Here is a 20,226-nt window from a genome sequence, read left to right on the forward strand (position 1 = left end):
TGGCAGCATAATTACTTCTGTCTAAGGTAGCCATGGCCTATAATTTTGCAAGAGCATCGAAGTGTAGGTCTTCACACTTCACTCATTTTAAGTCCCTTGTGCTAGCTTCCACCAAGATGAACTTGCTGTTTTGTAAACTGAAGTGCTCTAGTTTAGTATCACATGAGAGAAGGTTCCATTTAAAAAACATCCTTGTATGTTTGTGCAGTTTAAATTAAAGAAACCCATCCCTGCCTTTATAAGAAAAAAAAAAAATGCTACATTGAACAGGGATCAGGATTGGTACCTGTAAACATTGTTATTCCACTGCATCCATTACGGCAAAAGTAACTTAGACTAAAAAGCCACTCCAATCCGTTCAGAACTTCTGTGCTGGTTTTAAAATGGTGGCCTCCGTCTACAGGTTTTAAAAAGAATTGAAGCAGAGCTTAAAGCTGCACCACAGAGTTCTCTTAGTCCCAAACTCTGCCGAACATCCTATGACATTTCCACATTTATGGACTGAAAAAAGAAATTACTCTTGATAAATCAAGATATAGTTCTATACATACAAAGACATCACTGATGTCATAAAGTTCAAACTTCCAGTGAAAGACTAAGCAAACCTGATAGCTCCCATCAAGTTTACTACTACTGCATAAAGTACCCACTGTTTGTTCAGTTTTCCACAGTCATTCTGAGTGAAGGGCAGCATGTTGGTGAAGAGTGTGGGTACTGATAAAACCATTTGTCTCATTTGCAGAGAGACTGCTGAAGTCAGCCACTGAAACAGCCATTTTGGCACTGGTAATATGGTGTGTGTGGTTCTCGAAGTCCACACCAAGGTTATTTACAGAGACATCATTTATGAAAGATTCTGGGACAGGAATTCCCATTTTCAATCTCTTTGCAGGTCTTTCTGTCTCTTCACTGCACATGTTCATTGGGTTTAGCTCTGAATGATAAAAGCCAGTCTCAAATAAATTAAAACAATCACTTTCACCATTGCTAGGCAAGTTAAGCAATTCTTCTGTTCCAACAGGCACATGATTAACTGGTGCTCGGGGTAAGCTGTCCATAGGAGAAAAGGCATCATCCAGGCAGTTCACATCTGAAGTGTGGCAGACCGTAGCTACGCTATTTGTCAATGCTGGAAAAAAGATGAACACAAATGCAAATGAAATAGTTGTTTGCATAGTTACAACAAAATAGGTTTTTTTTTCTTGATTTACCTGTCAACTCATTGGCAGTGATAGAGTTCAGAATGCTCAGCTGTTGATCAGGAATGGTTTCTGTTCGACTATTAGATGTTAAGGCTGAAGAATGCACTGCCCCACCGAGGGCTTCTGCTTCATCTACCAAACGATCCATGTAGTCCCTAAAAGAATATTGCATCCATAATGTATTATTTAAATAGAAAACAAGGCCTAAAAATGATGATGGATTTAATTTCAGTTGCCATAGCCACTGCAGCATTACACTGCAATGACAGAAGGAAAAAAAAAATCTTCTACATTTATGATTTGCAACAGAAAACGTATTCCAAGAACTTTTTACTTACGTAACTCCTGGATGATGGTTATATCTTTTCTTTCCAAATCGTGTTTGCTGAGCGAAGTAATCATAACGTTCTGACTTTTTCCACATGTAATAGAAAGCAACACACTCAGCAACTGTTCTGGTTCTTACCTAAAAGAAGGCAAGAATAATTGACAGGATTAATGCAAAGACTTATGTTTTGTCATCTCCCCAATTCCCATTCCTGCAATATTGTTAGTTTTATTGCTCTAGTATCTGAAACAAACCAATTAAATTAGGAGACTTCAAAGAGATCTACAGTTTCAAGTAAGTATTACATTTGTTCTACTGTATACATTATTGGCTTTTTTAAAACTAGATTGAAACTGTATCATATATAATGATTTTTTAAACTATAAGATGGACTCTTTTAGGATGGGAAAGCTGAACACATCAATGACCTGAGAGAAGTGAAGCAGAAAAGACCTCGGGTAATTATTCCTTTCGGGAAAGCCAAAGCCTCCACAGCTCTGGACAACAGATAATCATAACAATAAAAGCTTAAACAACAAAATAAAATTGTAGTTTTGCTGGGATGGTATAAAGGACTCAAAAGACTCATTTTGATCTATGTTAACTGTCTCTTTCCCCAAAATGGAAGTTGCTATGTGAAGTCAGATTCTTGGAGAAAAAGTCATTACTTCCACCTACGTTCTTGTAAACGATACCCATTTTCAGATGCAGAAACATTTCACGTCATCATCTGCCCACAATTCCAGTTTTACAACTACAATATACAACAATATACAATATACAGCTCTATCCAGATATAGTTTGGCAGTAAACTATACTTGAGCTTAATCAGACTTACAGAAGCATCAGAGGCAAATCCAAAATGCCTTCGGTGCAGTAGTAAACCTTGCTAGTTTGGACACAAACATACCACGCAGGGGAGGAAATGAACAGATGTCCATATACTAGTATGCTAGTATATAAAGTCCCAGTTAACAACGTTTTGCAGTACAGTGATAAGGAAGTATCTTTTGTGAAATCTCTCCACGCGCTAAATCTTGTCTAGCTGGTACTTTCCATATACAAGTAACATCAGCTTATGCTGGGTCCCAGAACTTTCCCTAAACTTTATGGCATTTTACCTACTTGGAAAAAAAAAACAACAGTGGATTTCTTAGACAAATTCTGGTCCATAGTGACAGATACATCAACCCACATACTTTGTTGCATGTTGGAAAAAATAATTTATTTCTTTGCATCTCTGATGAATTACTGTTTATTGGTAAGGTCCATTTAAAATCTGAACCAGCCAAATATTATTCAGGACAGGCTAAACCAGGTATTGAGCAGGACTAGCTGACTATTGTTCAATAGCAACTACAACCCTATGAATTTTACCTGAAATACAACAAAAATACCAGACTCCTAAAGAAAAAAACCTTCAAGGTGGTATCAAAGCATAAAGGAGATATACAGAAAACCTGGAAACATCCATATTGTCAACTGTTGCTTTTTTGATAAAAAAAAAAATCATCCCTATTCTTCAGGCACAGAGGAGTCAATCAGAAGCAATCCAGATCAAGATCAGAACTCCTTTGCTAGCGAGAAAAGAGAGTACTGATGGATGACTACACTTTCTGAAAACACAAACAGCTAAGCCTGTTCATGTAAACGTACACCTTCCTGGTGACAAAAAGAAGTAAAGATGCATTTTCCCCTCTCACAAACATGGTATGGAAATACTGTACTTCTAGGAGAGGCACACATTTAAACTAAATTATAATATAAATGCATAAACAGAAGTAATGCCAACATAAGTCGATTTCAGACATAATACATTGACTCATCTTGCAATGCCTAGCTTTGCCAATGAAATCTGAGGCAAAATTAGCACAAAAATGTCAAGCTGGTTTTAATATGTTGGTTCTTATTTCACTCTTCTGCATGGCTTCTGACAAATGTATTGCTTTTACAGATTTTCAGCATTGTATCATCTACCAATTCTTCCATTTAACTGTAAAATACTAACCTTGTTTTTCTGTATGAGATGAAAGTCTTTTCCATAAATCAGAAGTGCATGTTCAAAGCTCCTGCATTCTTCTTCTGTCCATGCTGTCATCTCTTCTAGACAATTACAAAAGTAGCATGATAAACTTGAGTTCACTCACTAACCTTTTACAAAGAATAAAATATTTGTTGCTAATGGATGAATATCCAGATGCATTCTAAAAAAAACAATAGCTCAGTTATTTAGATCCATGTTCTTTCCCCTGCTGTACAGATATCCTACCTGAAATCTCACGTTCTTCTTTATAAAGACTCTTTGAAGAGTTCGATTTCCGAAATCTTTTATCCTTGAAGGAAAAGGACCTTTAAAAGTTTTGATTTATTATTTCTTAATAAGTTTGTCATCAAAAGCCAAGGTTTGATAACATCACCGAGGTATAAGTGAGATAATTTTTCTGAATATTTCTTCTCACATAGGACACAAGAACAGTGGTTGTCAGAAGAATGAGTGAAGGAACAACCTGTTGTGATGGATGACCCCGCTCTGACTAAGTGAGCCAAACTTTGATTTGGGCTTCACCGACAAATAGGCCTGACTGAGATCAGCCCTGCTGTGCAAACTGTGAGAACTGTGTGAGGCCGTATCTTCTCAGGAACTAAGGAGTCTAGGCCATGTCTTATCAGGAGCTAACAGTACCAGCCTGAGCTGGAACTAGACAAAACTAATACTGCTACAGCTAGCTGCACACCTGCACGTACACCAAAGCGGGGTTTGACTACAAGTCAGTCACTTTACACTATACATATTTGTAGCCCCCCCCCCGCCCCCCCCCCCCCCCCGGAGCCCACTGAGCTCTCCTGTCCTGTAGAGCAGCAGGCCGCACAGAGGTGATGTCCCCTTGAGCAGGGAAGGAACACCTCTCAAGGTTACCCTTCAGGGTTGAGACACCCCTTACCCAGCACCTGAGGGCTGTAACAAGGTAAATGACATTTTACATTAAGCCTGGAAGTATATTGTATATGTATATGTATATATACATATATCGAGCTATAGCTTAATTATTTTAAGTGTAGTAAGTAGTAGAGTGTTTGACTGCTGCCTAATTATAGTTATTGTTAAATCACTGTTTAATGACTATTCCATTATTGCTTAATTACAATTTAATTACCAATCATAAATTAATTGTCATTTGATCATTTAATCATTAATAAAACCTTTTAGTTAACCCCATAACGATGACTTTTCTTAATAATTCACCTCTGACAAAAATTGGTGTAGTCGGCAGGATGGTGGATTCAATGACTGACTACTTATGGCGGCACAGAGTTAACCCCTCACTGAAATTTTCAGATGACTGGTGCATGAAAAGCAGGATAACTGTAGGAAGATTAAAGAACTGTTGAAACTTGTAAGAGGGAAGCTGAAAGATGGTAAAGAGATGGTAATAACAATATACAAGATGTTGAAGAGTTATTTATGAGCTGCATATCAGTATAAGGAATGTGAAGAACAAGAAATGAGAATGTTACAAGATGAGGTTGAACAAAGAAAGAGACAAGAAACTCTGTTACCTCTGGGAATAGACCAATTGCTTAAAACAACTGGGGAAGGAAAAAGGAAAACAGGAAGGTAGAGGATAAACTAGAACTCATGATAATGCTGGCCCCCAAGCCCCCCTGATCCTGTAAAAATTTGTAAGCCAGTAATTTCCCCACATTGGGACAGAGATATCTGGGAGGACCCCAATGAAGAACTTAGCGATGAGAGTGAATTAGATGAATCTGAATTTAAGGTAGCCCCTATTATTAAAACTGAGGTATATGCTGGACCTCAAGGGGGCAACCAGAGAAATACCATGAAGATCACTTCATAGGACCCCCTTCAATGGGCCATGAAAAACATGGATGGAAACCTGGTGAAAGCAAGACTGAATATCTCTGGCATGTCTCCTTAACTGGAGGAGGTCATATCATGTTAGATCAGGATGGCTTTTGGGGACCAGGAGTGTTCTTGAACAAGGGACCATCCCCTAACACTGAACCACAGTCTTGTAACTGCCAAGTAGCGTATTGGGCAGTATTGGACCCTTGGGATACAGGGGAGGCCACTGCTATACCAGTAAGATCATTAAGTGAACTTTTTACTGCCATTAAAAAAGCAGCCTGCCTTCAGGCTACGAACGACAGAGGTGCACACGACGACTACCCTATCTGTGCCCCTGTAGACCCCAAAGCCATGAAACCACTAATAAGGGGAGCCCTGGCTGTTTTAAAATTGTACCTCATTGCAAAAAGGGATGAAGTAAGACAAAACATAGAACGTAACGCTCAGGAGGGTCAGGATGGCCAGCCCTACCTCTGACCTGTCCTGACCTGGGCAGACTTGATGCATGGCATTGTAAATCACAGTTGAGAAATGGGGTGGGATGAACTGACACCAGCAGGGTGACCCTGAGCTGACGCAGTCAGCAGACTCCCCAGAGCCCCCAACACTTTCCTCGATCTCATAAAGCCCCTGGTAAAGTAGTGGACCCCCAGAAAAGGCATAATGAACCGTGGAGGAAAGCCTTAGCACTAGGCATACCTTGGGTAGCTATACAGAGCCAACCGACTGGGACTGTACTTAAGTCTGATCCAGGCTCTTGGATCACGGGTATCAGAGAACCCAGAACAAACCAACCAACCACCTGTCCCTAAAGATCCCATGAATAACCCTTTCAGACTTCTTAAGGAGGAACTGCAAATCTCTCTTTTTTTTTTAAGATAAAACGTGCAATTTCTAGAAACGAATTTTAGTTTTACTCACAACAACAAAAAATAACTAAAAAAGAGTAAGACTTAAAACAAAGTAGCTCAAACTATTTGAATAGGTCAGTTTTGTCTCAAGTATTGTTGCTTTCCTATTTTGATTATGGCTTTGGGTCTATATATAATTAAGAAGGGATATTTCAGGCATCTTGCATTCATAATGGTAATCCAAAATGTTTCCATCCAGCTGACATTTAAAGCCAACGGGGGAAAAAAACCCCACATTTCAAAGCACTTCTGGAAGCAGGCACTGGAACTAAGACCTTTCTGCTCCCAGATGAAGGTGATAATCATTCCACTGCACGGCCATTTTCTTTCTTTCTTACCCCATTAATTTTGCACTCCCTACTACAGTTCTTAAGCTTCAAAGAGAAGAAAAGATCCCCATGTAAAGTCTCACTGTGAAGAAATTATCTTCGGAGTGGCAGATTTTTAATTCTCATCTTGAGAATCGCAGTGAACTTCAGTGGGTAGAGCAGATCATAGCATAATGGTTACTCGAAGAGATAGGCACTGACAGTATTGTCATCCTTTACCATTTTTAATGAGGGTACACAATAAGTCCCATGGGACTTGGGGCAGGCAGGGAGTGTGAGTACTAGTCCTTAGGATAGAATTTTGGGGTCTGAACCACAAATGGACAGAGGTATTTTTCAATCCCGAAACAGGAATCTAAATCCTAGAGAGGTGTGGGATTTAGGATACAACCCTGCAACTGATACTTCCTTATTGTTTAAGGATACACAATCTTTTCTTGTACATGAACTTTCTGAAGCACTGCTCTGATAGTCCTTATTGTCCCCTTCAGCTTTACCTTAGATCCTTAGCTTTCACAGCATCTAACAGGTAAACACTCAAGTTCTCTTTGGATCCAGTTTTGAGTAGGAAATATTTCCCAGAATATCAGCTTACACCAGGGCTCATACTCTGTTTCTGCTTTATGCAACACATATGTTAAAATACGGGACAAAGAACTATCTTTGCTAAATGATAAACTCTGATTTTCATTTAAGGGAGTAATAAGTTAGGGACAAACAAGATGGACGCTCGTTTTCCACTGTAAACTTGAGCAAAGCTCTCCACGCTCTACCAAAGACCTATGGAAGTATACAGTAGAACCAGTTTAGGGTTGGCATGGCACAACATTAGCACAGTGAGGAAGACAGTGGGGCTTATTTATGTGGCCAGCTATGCTCGCCTGATTTTGCTATAAATGTCATTGTATTATAATTGATCATGATCTCAGAAAGATACTGTAATGTGGGTGAGAACAGCCTTATGGGAGCAAAATCACCAGTCCTTCCACGCCCCTCCTCAGGCTGTGCCACTGTTACAACCGCAATGGAGGAAAGAAGGGAAGGTGAAAAGCTGATCCTCAACCTTTACACACATTGCAAACTTCTCTAGCAGGAATTTCCAACTGGCCAACAGTCAGATTATACCTAATCTGTGCTAAAGACATCATGGAAAGGGATGTGCTCATCAATCTGATTCTTACTCAAGGTTTTTCTACAGAACTTTTATTATTTTTTTTTATTCTTTTTTTTCAAAAACACGTTTCTGAAAAAACTCTCTCTTACCCTGAGATGCCTTTCCATTTGAGCAGTACCTCTCAATTGCTTCTTTAACATTATGGCTACTTTTAAGAAGTTCATACAGCGCCTATAAAATAGAAAGAGTCAAAGTTTACAAATATCCAATCTAGATCTCTAAAACTAGCCTTTTAGGGACCATATCTAATGTAAAAAAAGAGGATTTATCTTTATACATGATGAAAATTTTAAAATAACAACCAAGAGCAAAACCATCCAAAAGTTGAAGCAAGGTTTAATTAAGAAAATGGAAACCATTATATGCAATTATTAAAAAAAGCTGGATTTGTCAACAGCATGGCAATCAGAAACATCACAGACCAGAACACTGCCAACATTCAAATACTCGTAATTTTAAGCATGTGCTTAAAATTACAATTAAGTTCCTGACCCCAACAACATCTAATTAAAAAAAATACAGAAATTGAGCATTCCTGTCTTTATAATACAAGGCAGAGAAAGAGAACACATGTTAATTACAAAGCAGTGGGTCACAAATGGAACTGGATATAAAACATACTTGTTCATTGTCCCGTGTATGTAGTCCTTCAGGAATTCTGCCAATCATTTTTTCATTTCCTGTTCTTAAGGAGGTTTCAAAAAGGTATTCTTTAACTTTACTTTCTGAGATCACATCAGGTTTCCAAAGTAAGTGGTCTTCATTCTCATAGGCTGTTAAAACAGAAATCCATTAACGCCAGGTGTGACATTTTTAAGGCTAACATTAAAAGCTATTTCACAAAGAGAAAGAACAGGAACACAGAACTAATCAAATCAAGCACCATCATGCCACATCTAAATTGCAGCTCACTTTTTCCCCAAAAGCCTCAGTTAAGAGACAGACTTGGCAGTGTGATATGGCAGAGATTCATGTTCCATGGGGATAAGGGACTGAACTCTTGAGATTAAGAGTCTTTACAGAGAAGCAGCTTGTTGACAGCTAGATGATTAAAGTCAAATTATGCATATGTATTCATCACCTTTACATAAACGAACTACCAAAAGCATTCACACTTTTATTCAGCTGTTTTCAAAAAATAAACTATCGTTTACAGTAAAGGAGTGTAGGCTATTACTTTAATATTTAAAATACTACATGTAAAAAAAAAAAAAAAAAGAGGAGGTGGCTAATCGGTCACTTTCAACTAAAGTTTCCCAAAAATTGCTTAACAGAATGGAAATCTGGAGAAGAGGAGGCTGAGGGGAGACCTTACCGCTCTCTACAATTGCCTGAAAGGGGGTTGCAGAGAGATGGGTGCCGGTCTCTTCTCTCAAGTGACTAGTGATAGGATGAGAGTGAATGGCCTCAAGTTGCACCAGGGAAGGTTTAGGCTGGATATTAGGAATAATTTCTTTACTGAGAGAGTGGTGAAGCATTAGAACAGGCTGCCCAGGGAGGTGGTGGAGCCACCATCACTGGAGGTGTTCAAGGAATGTGTGGACGTGGCATTGTGGGACATGGTTTAATGGGCATGGTGGTGTTAGTTGATGGTTGGACTTGATGATCTTACAGGTCTTTTCCAACCTTAGTGATTCTGTGATTCTGTGAATTTGTCTTTCCATTCACTAACAACTGAACGCTGTTAAGAACTTGTATGTTGCACCCTTTACAAGCAATCAGGATGTATAGTCCTCCTTCATAGTACACTGAAATCATGCATGCACCTCTTACGCAGCTTATTTAAAAGACAATATATTGGAAATAGGCAAGAGTTGGCCTGAACCTTTGTCAGTCTATGCACATGTATCAATTCTAGATTAAACTATAAATCCTTTACTCTGCTCAAAAGATGTGATTAACATTGCACATAATGTTTCACGTACTCTCTTGGTGATACAAAATCAGAGTTATTCAATTCAAACACACAAGCATAATGGCTGTTACAGTAGAAGAGATGAAGATTCTCAAATCTCTCATAAAACTGCAAGAAACAACATTAAGCTGAGGAATAAAATTACATCTCCTCTGGAAGTTCTGTTACAGCTTAAGAACATGGAAAGCTTTCAAACAGACATGTTACAAGTATAAGGTTTACAGAAGAGCAGAACCGCCTTTAGCACGATTCTGGTAGCTGGGACTACATAGCAGAAATATAAGCCCCTGTTTGCCATCACAAGCTCTTCAGGGAGTACGGAAGAGGCTTTCACAGAATCCTCCACCCCTACAGCCAGGCCAAACCTCTCCAAGCACTGCTGATGCTCAGCTTCAACCTCCTTTATCAACCAAGACAATCCAGCACTTCTTGCTAGAGTCCATGACTGATAATCTCAACAGGAGCTCCTCAGGCTCTCCGATCTGGGAGCTACCTCTTTGCTCTTGGCCATGCCAGGAGACAAGACTCTCTCACCGGTTCTCTCTAGCACCAGCTCATACCAGAGAAAGTTGTTAGATTAACCCTTTCGTGGTCATCCTCTGGTTATTGGCACTTCTCTAGTTCTTGGCTAAGAAATCAAGATGTGTAAACAGTAAAGGGACTATCCAGATAAATCCAGTTCTTAGTCCTCCATTTCTTATAACCCATAAGCATCATGCTTGAATCTTAGAAAACAGGAGACTTCCCTACATCTCTTAAGCAACACAAGAGATGTTCACTTGCTAATGCTTCCAGCTCTATCCATACCAAACATTATTCTTCTCTATTGCAAAGGATCATTCTCCAAAAAAGCAGTTGGTAATAGTGAAAAGACTCAATATCCTTCACTAGAATAATATTGCCATGAAATGTTACAGTTCGAACACAAGTAACTTAAACAATATTGAAAATTTACAGAAAAAACCAAATGCTCTTCATTTATTAACATATCACACAAACTGTTCCTTAATTTCACAGCTGTTCCACCCATAAGCAAATTTCTTTCATTATTTGCTTTTCTGAATTCCACAGCTGTATGTGCTATAATTTTCTCATAGTGAAGGGTTCTAAAGGTACAAAATAAAACTCTTAAATACTCTAGCACAATTGCAGTTTTTAACCTAAATTTACACTGGAACAACATCATACTTAAAACATCGTATTTTTTAAAAGACAGTGTATCACGACCTACATCTTCTACTCATGCTACGGAAATTTAGAATATTTTATCGCTTTGTTTTCCATATCCATTTTGTAACCCACACTGTTGTGCCACACTGTTGTGCTTGCCAAAAAACAAGCAAAGAAGAATACTGTTTTGAAGATCTTCAATGTAAACTAAGTTTCATGCTCATAGCCCAGTTATGATACTCTGATGTAAATATTTCCTTCTTGACCCACTGTTTGTTGCCTTCTAGTATTACTAGATACTTCAGAATTAACACTGCAATCCACCCTCCAGTGTCTTCTTGAGAATGTCCTCTCAAAGTTGAAAAATCATATTTCCGAGATATAATTATGTGGTTGTGTTACTTCGGTTTTCTAGTGCCTTTTTTTTTAAGGTCTTTGAGACTTTAACTAAGCCATTGAATTTAACTTATGCATTTAAACAACATTTTTCCATCAATTCCTATGTATAAACATAAAATAAAAAGTAACAGTCAGAAGAACTTACCCTTTTCACCATCACTGTATCTGCCAAGGTAAGGTGGAATTTCAGCCTGGTACTGTGAACCAACCATTATTTCCTGAAGATGTAACAAAAATGAAAAGAGGAAGGTATTAACTCAATATTTTGTGTATGGAAGCATTAAAAAATGCCATTAAGCTGACATTTGGCAGAGAATTCCAGAATTAAGGTACTATTTCAGATACATTCTCTAAATCTTAATGTTTCTTAACAGTAAAGTTTAACTTTTTTTTTTTAACATATAATTATTACCTTTCTCAAATCTTCAGATGAATTACCATTGTCTGCCTCTACATCTTCACCATCTGATTCCTTATCTCCATCACACGTAGTGTTTGCTTCAGACACAAAGAAGTTTGATTTTAGCTAGGAAGAATTTTCAGTTCAAACACAGAACTACAAGACATCCTTTACTTTTGAAAGGAGCACTAGCTTTTATTCTGGGAGACACTTATCACGAGTCTGTTGATCTACATTTCTATCAGAAGTCTGTTAACTTGCATTTCTATCAAACTAGCATAAAGTCAGAAGGCAATGGTATACTGCAGAACTGAAACATTTCTCATCACTGCAACTGAGACAAGCTACTATATTTGTAACAGTCAAAAGGAAACTAGATAATTTTTCTTCATCGATTTTCTCAATAAAGGCTTATACCTTACAGAAAAGGTATGAGAAAAACAGAAAACTTCCAGGGCTATGACTTAGCCTCAAGTTAATCACAAAGAAAGTAAAGTTGAAGGCATGTCTTTATTATCTACTAAAACCTTTCATCAGAAGTTTTAATGGGCATTCAAAACATTCCTTTAAACAAGGCTTCCTCAGTATGGAGTGACGATACAGGAGAGATACACAAAATGGAATAAGCAAAAGACTGCTTATTCCTTTTTAATTTTTTTTTTTCTTAGGAGGAAATACAGCAGACCACTCCAAGCAATTCAAACACAGTACTCCACAGAAGAACTCATATTTTAGAATCTGAACACTGTGGTACTGGGTTCTGAAGTAATTCCATTTTTATAGCTGTATAATCCCTGGCAGAACGGAATCTACAGTTCTGATATGATTAAAGCTATTTTGTATTCTCAAACTTCAGAAACAACATGCTCATAAATAGGGCTGCAATTTTAGTTTCATCGTAACTAAACAGACTCGTCAACATCTGAGACAATATCCAAGACTGTATGTACTGAGGCTTTTCTGTAGTCACTACTACAATACAACAATCACTAGTCTATTTCTTTTTGTTGTTAGAAGTAGCAAGCAAGAAGCTAACTTGAATGCATGAAATAACAATATGCCTGGATAATCACAGGCGATTATTTTTTTCAATTAATGCAAATTTAATACAATAGCCTATATTATGTATTAGACACGTTTATCTTAAAAACTGACTGTTATCTTAGTATCTGAGAAATGAACAGAGATCAGAAAAACACATGAAACTGCCAACACCACAGAGAACTGACATCTCCCCCCCATCCCCAGAAATGGTGGATATTCGATTTTAAAACGTCCAGCCAAAAGTTCTAATACAGAAAGTAACATTCTGATAGAAAACCGTGATATCTGAAAACGAAGATAACTGTTTCTTAATCCTCAGTAAGATGAGGGGCTAATATTTTTTCTATAAAGCTGCCACACTTTCAGTATCATATTAATTGACAGTTCACAAGCAATGTTTAAGTGCCAGCAAGTTTGGGGTTTGCTTAACTGAAAAAAAGGCATTATAATTTTTAAGTTTTTTGTATCTCTCTTTCAAGACAAATGTCTTATATTTATTACACAATTAGCAGCATGCAAAGGGCTATGATTGCTGATGACTGAGGCAGCACATGCCCTTTATCATCCCCCTTCTCTAGAGGAATGAAATCCCCCAGGAATAGCTTAAGATACTTGCCAAATTAAAACTGTGATAAAAATCCTCCACAGTGCTCTAACTCTAATACACCAGTGAACAAATGAGCTGCAACAGGCAAGGAGGAGTATCTTGTCCAGGTTGGATAACTGAACCACTGGTTCTCAGATCTTTCCCATAATAGCTCCATGGGTAGTGAAATTTTGGTGGTCATGGGTTTATAGGCCCCATCCCATATAAAACCACTTTGGCTCACCCCATGAAGTCCTATGGAAAAGTGCTGAATATGTCAAGGGAAATAATCACAAAGAAACCGCATCCCAGTTCACATCCACAGGCTGCACAGAAGAGTCACAAGCTTAAAAGCAGCAGCAAAAATTTTAGTAGAGAAACACTTATTTAAAAGAATGGGTTAAATATTCATGTAATTCACTAACATATTGAAAATCATGAAGGGTGTTCCTCAATACGACATTAATTATGAAGTTACTGTATTTGTAGAGAAATCAATTTTACCTGTGCTTTGAGCAGAGTACCAAATATAAGTCTTCTAGGTAATTGGTAATACCAACCAAAGACAACATTCATGTACAACATCCTGCAAAGCAGTGTTTCTCAATTCCCAGTAAAGTCAGCGCTACTCTGCAATTTTGGTATTTTAAGCTAGGAAGCTATGTATCATGTTAAGACTTTTTGAGTACTGTTATAAAATCACATTTCATACATCTTAATGGTCGAGGAAAGAAGTCAGTAGCCTCATGTGAAGTAACTGATGGCGTCAAGTCATCAGCAGAGGACTGTGTTTCTTCATCATCACCCGACAAAAGGTCTTTAGCAATTTCCTCCTGTATCATTGAAATAAGAAATAAAACCTCAGACTGACTATTAAGTATAGACTAGTGAGCATTTAGATTCAGCAAATTATAAGTCTCATTAATTAAAATGAATTATTTTACCATAAGTAAATTTAGCAGACCATACTCCCTCAATTAAAAAGCTAGTTTGCTCCTCCTAAATCTAGGAACAAATATAACCATTCCTTTCAGAGTTGAACACAGGGGTTCATTTCTCCTTTGTCTTCTATTAAAATAAATGCACAAGCAGTAACTGCTGCAAACATCAATCTCAGATGTTCCTCCAACTGCTTCCAATGAAAAATGCCAGTGGAAACTGCCTCAAATCTTTAGAATTCTGTCATTCTTTGCAACACAGATGCGAAACTTTAAAAGGCTGTTATCCCTTAAACTCTGGGGAAAAAAACCATAAAACCGCCAGACACTTCTGTAGACTTTTGTTGAGAGGACAGTTACAGATAATAGACAACCTGTTATCTACCCAAAACACAAAAAAATTGCCATTTCTGTAGGTTAACAGAAAAGATATTAAGAAAGAAAAAAGCACACTTCCTCCACTAGCAATCATGTTTGAACCCCTCTGTATAGAGGTTAGGAAGGGAAAGAACTGTATTAGACAACAAGCCGACTACATTTTTGTAGCCTCAACAAAATTGTGAATCCTAATGAGAATCAGATGTGCAGAGCCATCATTATACCCTACTTTCTGTGGAGGTTACTATTACATCATACTCACAGAAAGAAAGAAAAAAAAAAGACATATACTTACTACCTACATACTAGCTGTATATGCTTTATAGTCAAAAATCAGATTAAAATCTCAGAATTCAAAGTTAGCCTGCAAATCACAAAACCTGAAGTTTCAGGTTTTCGTATCAGCAATGCAACATGTATAGTCAAAGCATTCAGGAGTGCATTCTGAAGTTATCCACAAATGTTTTGACACTTGACATGTGTGTTGGAAGCCAGAATTATTATTCCTGGACATTGCATACATTATCAAAAAAGTCGACTTCAATTAAAAAAAATCCCACCTATATAAAGTTCTTTTGATATGTTTTAGAACTGTTAACTTACTCATTTCTGATTCGTAGTAACACAGTGCCACTGAAGTTGCTATGTGTTTGTTAATGTGATAATTGTGATTAGAATCAGATCCTCAATATCCTTGATTAAAGAATGAATTCAGAGTAATACTGTATATTGAAATTAACAAAGATACATATTTTAACATCAAGAGACAGTGACATGTAATTTAACGTCACCTGGATTTCTGCTTTTAAACCATAATACAGGGGAAAACGGTTCTGACTTACTTTATCTAGAGTCATATCTGGAAGTTCATCTGCAAGTTCACTTGGAGAGCTATCCGCACTGGAGCCTGCCATAACTGGAATGGTGGGTTCATAGCCATAGAATGCCAGTAAATCTTCCAATGGCATGTTTCCTTCCTAATACAAGAGCATTTACAAACATTTCAACATATTGCCAAATACTTGTAAACAGTTCAGGCCTAAAAGGATAAGACATATTTTGAAGAACAAAAGTAAAAAAACAAACAAAGAAAAACTTAATTGAAAGCAGGAATCTTGATTAAATATTTGAAGTATTTTCAGGCACAGGACTGAAATAATTCATAACCATGCCTCTTGGCACATAGTGCAGTCCCATCAAGCTACTGAAGAAAACTGTTTACTGGATGAAACTAAAGATCAATTATTCAAAATTTGCTCCTATCTGATTCATACTGTAGAGCACGATTTGCCTATATTTCTTCAAGACAGCATATATCCTAGAAATACTAACAACCCCCCTACAAAAGAGAAATGCAGAAAAACTTGAAGACTTTAGTCCTACATAGTTACAGCTGCAAGTGTGCAAAAACCCACAGAAGTAAACCAATACAGCAACTTTTAAGCTGTCCTTTCCATCTCCCGCACAATATATTTTACCATGACCGTTGAGAAGATAATAGGAGAAAGACAGCTAATGATGCAGAAGGCAAAAATCAAGAGAAAGGCTTGATTTGCAAGTTGTTTTTTCCAACAGCTTTTGATCAAATCATTTTAATAAGTATCATCATACTTGCAGCCTAATACAATTAATGAAATAATAAACAGTGGAGATATTTTTAGTTACCTGACTTAAGCCATCAAAATATTAAAAATATTTTCCAATATTTATACCTTCAAAAGTTGTATTACCTTTAAAAATCTCTTGTTGAACTCATACACTGATTAAATTACTTGTTTTCTTTAGTCAGCTAAGGTCTTAGTCCTGCAAAGACTTTTCACAATGGGTAAACGTAAACTCATGTCCAAGTCTTTCCAGGATCGGGACCTAAAGTAATAAAGTGTTTAAGATGAGTAGCTCTCAGTTCTTCTTCCTTCTATTATAGAAGCAATAAGATAATTTTGTGGAGAAACAACTCCATTTTAACCACCAGACTTGGCAAGCTGCTTTGCTATTGTAATTGCAAGTTCATAATCAGCAAAAATGTAATTGTAAAGGTAGCAGGACAAAAGAAAAACAAACCGAAGAAACCAGGAGCATAAACACCGTCAACTCCACACAGGGACTAAAAAAAACACAGCCTCGTATTTCATGCTAAAAATTACACTTTCCTGGAACTCTGTTGACCAAAATCTGCAGGTATGCTGAGTGGTGTAAGTGGGTCACTGAACAGTAATGCAAGCAGCATCAATTTGTGGGTGTTCAGCATTCAGCAGGCGTTTAAAATGGGTGATGCACTGCCACAGATGAACAACACATGAAAACAGGAAAACCATGTAATTAAAGAGTGTAAAATGGAAAAGGAAAAGCCAAGGAGCATGCTAGTCATTTTGTACACCCACCAAATGCCAAACTGATGAAACTAAGACATAGAACTACCATTTACACAGCAAATGAATGTGATCCATCATGCCTAAAACAGGACTGTTTGTTTGCATACTGGAAAAGCAAAACTTGACCAACAGAATGAAATATAGCTAGCTGTCACTTAACAGCATGCAAAATGTACAGTTTCAACTTAGATTCAACTTATGAAACTTAAAAGTGACAAGTGGTATTAGATGATAGGACTCTAAGACCTGCTTCAGTGATACCTCTACCAAAGTGAAAGGACTAATAAATGAGAAAGAATATGGACTTAACATAACACTAGTATCTTTGAGAAGCTAAGTTCAGCCTTTTTGTGAGGATGCACTGCTATATCCTAACCAAACCTGATTTTTTCTTTTTTTAAACAAGCTGCAAAAGCATGTTGCAGGAAACTGCATTATAAAATACAAACTGAAGAACAGGTTGAGTGTTCTTTTCACTAGAAAAGTTACAACACGTATGGACATTTACGAGAGAGCAAGTCACTCTTACCTTTTCTAAATCTTCAATTTCAGAGCTGAAATTTTTGCTTTCTTCCATCATTTCCTCTTCTTCCAGAGTTCGCTCATCATCATAATCATGTACCAGCATTTCAGCAGATGGGTCAAAGTCATGATCCTCAGACGATAAAGAGCCAACTATCAAAAAAACCTAATTTGAGTCATTTTTTTTCTACACCAACACATGAAATTACATGACAGAAAAAAAAAATACAGCTGCGTGAATTCTTTTACATATAGGGTCAGAACTCTCAATGGAATAACTGGAACAAATTCCTAACTACTTGACAAATTCAGCTGTTTTAGCCGGCCTTCCTTTTTTCTAAGTAATAGGTGCAGTTTTGCAGTATAGAGTACTTGGGAGAAATACTTGAACTACTAAAAGTTTCAGAAAGTACAACCCCAAATTAATATTTTACTGAGTAAAACATTGTTCAAAACATCCTTGAAATCATCATTAAGGTGCAAAGCACATGTCACAGGATTTCAGATGCCAGATGTGATTTATAGACTCTGATGCTATTTATGTGATTTATATGATAGCAAGCACAGTTTTTCACTGGTGAACAGCTAACCTAGGTTATGAATCAGCTTCCTACTACCAGCAAAATAAAGTGAGACTCGCTTCAGGTTAGTTTAGCCTCACAGACAGATCTTTTATTAAAACTAATTTAAATCTTAGCACTTGATCTTGAAAGGAAGTATAAACAAAGCAAAGTTTCAAGAAATACTGAGGACAACATACCGGAAATGCTTCTAATGAATCATATTAATTAACAAGCCATTGTGAGAGCTCTGTGGTTCACAAACACTTTTTCATTACTCAAGAGGAGACTCATAAATCATCAGAAAAGTACTGTTAGTATGTTAAATGCGTTTTGTCAACTGTTAGAAAGGTTATCATTAGATTGAACAAGTTTTAAAGATGCATATATTCTGTACCATGAAGTCAGTGTTCTACAATGAAGATCACTGAATTACAGGGTTGTTTTATTCTTTAGTGTTCACTTTCTTACAGCTTTCAGGATGGAAAAAAGAAACATTAGGGTATTTCTCTTTCACTTCTGGTTTCCCCTTCTAGTTCTTACACACTAATGCTCTGTTGCAATCCTTGGCTGACAAGCAGCAAAGAAAAGGTTTATTATGAATTATTTCCATGTAAGAACTTCTTCAGAAGTTTTGAAGGGAACAGCTACAAATTTTCAATCCTCTTCAAAAAAAATATAGCAGTATCCCTCTTTGCACTGCTTCCAGCCTTAAAAGAGATAGTTGTACTTCTGAGTCTTAAACATCTAACTAATTTTTCAGCAATTATGCTGTGTTCATTCGTTATATGCAGATAATTAAAGTAAACTTTGTCTGTTTAGCTCGCTTAAGACAATACCGTGAAAGCTCATAATATCATACTGTTGAGAAACACTCAGGCCAAAAATGCTTTTTATTTACATGCTATTCATATTATGGTCTCATAGAACTTTCAGTATAGCTATAATACTGCTCCAACAGCATTACGTGTTGAATTTTCCTGCTGTTGGCCATCACATCCTGATCCAGTTTTAAGGAAGTGTCAACTGCCTTAATCTAATATATATTTATATACATGTATGATCAAGATCATTGCTTCTAATTGCTGTTCTAACTCATTTTGTTTGAGTAACTCATGTGGAAGTTCTATTCCACTCACAGACTTTAGATAAAAAAGTCCCACTTCTTTAGTAGCTCTGAATGCTCAATATCCCATTTAAAATCATATTCAAAAATACAAGCTCTATAAATTTCAGAAGAGTTGTTAAAAAGATGACAAACTGCCAACGCAGAAGGCAGTTACACAGAAGCAAATACATTCCCCAAATACTTCATGAGTAGCCCCGCTGATGTTAACTATGCTTGCTTGTGTAAAGCATTCCAGACAACCTTAACAGCAGTTAAAACCTTATAAATTACTTATTATTATGATTTTAAACATTTTGTGTTATTATCAAGAAGTAAAAAATTTACACAAGCCTGTAGTTAACAGCAACAAGAGAAGCACACTCTCTCCAGGCTACATGGCTTTAGTGAGATGCTGACTTAAAAGTGCTACAAAACTTTGTTTTCATTTTGGGTTCTGAGCAGCCAATTACTAACTGCAACCAGAGTTAAGGGAAGGACTCCACAGCGCACATCTCCTTCTCTTAAAAATCTGGCAGGTGGTTAACTGCATGGACATGAAGCATTAGAAAAGCGATGAGGGGATAAACTTGGGAAGGAGAGAGCGGCGTGTGGGTGTCAGGCTGGTGCAGGAGGTGGGCGAGGACGAACCTGGGCTCGAACTCCCAAAGGAAGCCTGTGGGGAGAACAGAAAGCAAGGTGAGAGGGCTCCCTCCGGCCCGGCAACAGGCAGGGGTCTTCATTTCACGCTCCCCGCCCCCGGAGATGCCGCCTTCCTGCACCGACCCCCTTTCCACCGCTCCCCGCCGGCCGCGGCCGCTGCGTCGCGCCCTGTTGGCCCCTCCACCCCGTTCACCCTCTCCCATCCCTCCTTCCCTCGCTCGCTCCCCGCCTGCCGCTCTCCTTCCCTCCTCCTCCGCCGGCAGAAGCCCCCCAGGAGCCGCGCCCGGCCTGGCCGGCGCGCCCGCTCCCTCCGGCCCCGGCCGGGCGGGACATGACAGGGGCAGGTAGCGGCGGAGGCA

General features: G+C 37.9%; 1 protein-coding gene across 2 annotated transcripts; it reads right to left on the reverse strand.

The window, feature by feature from the left end:
- Positions 1–544: 544 nt before the first annotated feature.
- MIER3 (MIER family member 3) lies at positions 545–19,883 on the reverse strand. 2 transcript variants are annotated; one of them, XM_059833310.1, is made up of 12 exons: positions 19,856–19,883; positions 17,547–17,692; positions 15,488–15,622; positions 14,042–14,162; positions 11,712–11,797; positions 11,445–11,517; positions 8,437–8,588; positions 7,905–7,986; positions 3,539–3,633; positions 1,541–1,668; positions 1,212–1,357; positions 545–1,129 (listed from the first exon to the last, which is right to left on the reverse strand). In XM_059833310.1, the coding sequence occupies exons 2-12, from the start codon at positions 17,643–17,645 to the stop codon at positions 672–674; spliced, it is 1,575 nt and encodes a 524-aa protein (XP_059689293.1). In that variant the 5' UTR covers positions 17,646–17,692; positions 19,856–19,883; the 3' UTR covers positions 545–671. The 2 variants fall into 2 exon arrangements, with proteins under 2 accessions (XP_059689293.1, XP_059689294.1); XM_059833311.1 differs by having other exon boundaries at positions 3,539–3,630; positions 19,856–19,877.
- Positions 19,884–20,226: the final 343 nt, after the last annotated feature.

Source organism: Gavia stellata, chromosome Z (assembly GCF_030936135.1).
Source record: "Gavia stellata isolate bGavSte3 chromosome Z, bGavSte3.hap2, whole genome shotgun sequence".
NCBI lineage: Eukaryota > Metazoa > Chordata > Aves > Gaviiformes > Gaviidae > Gavia > Gavia stellata.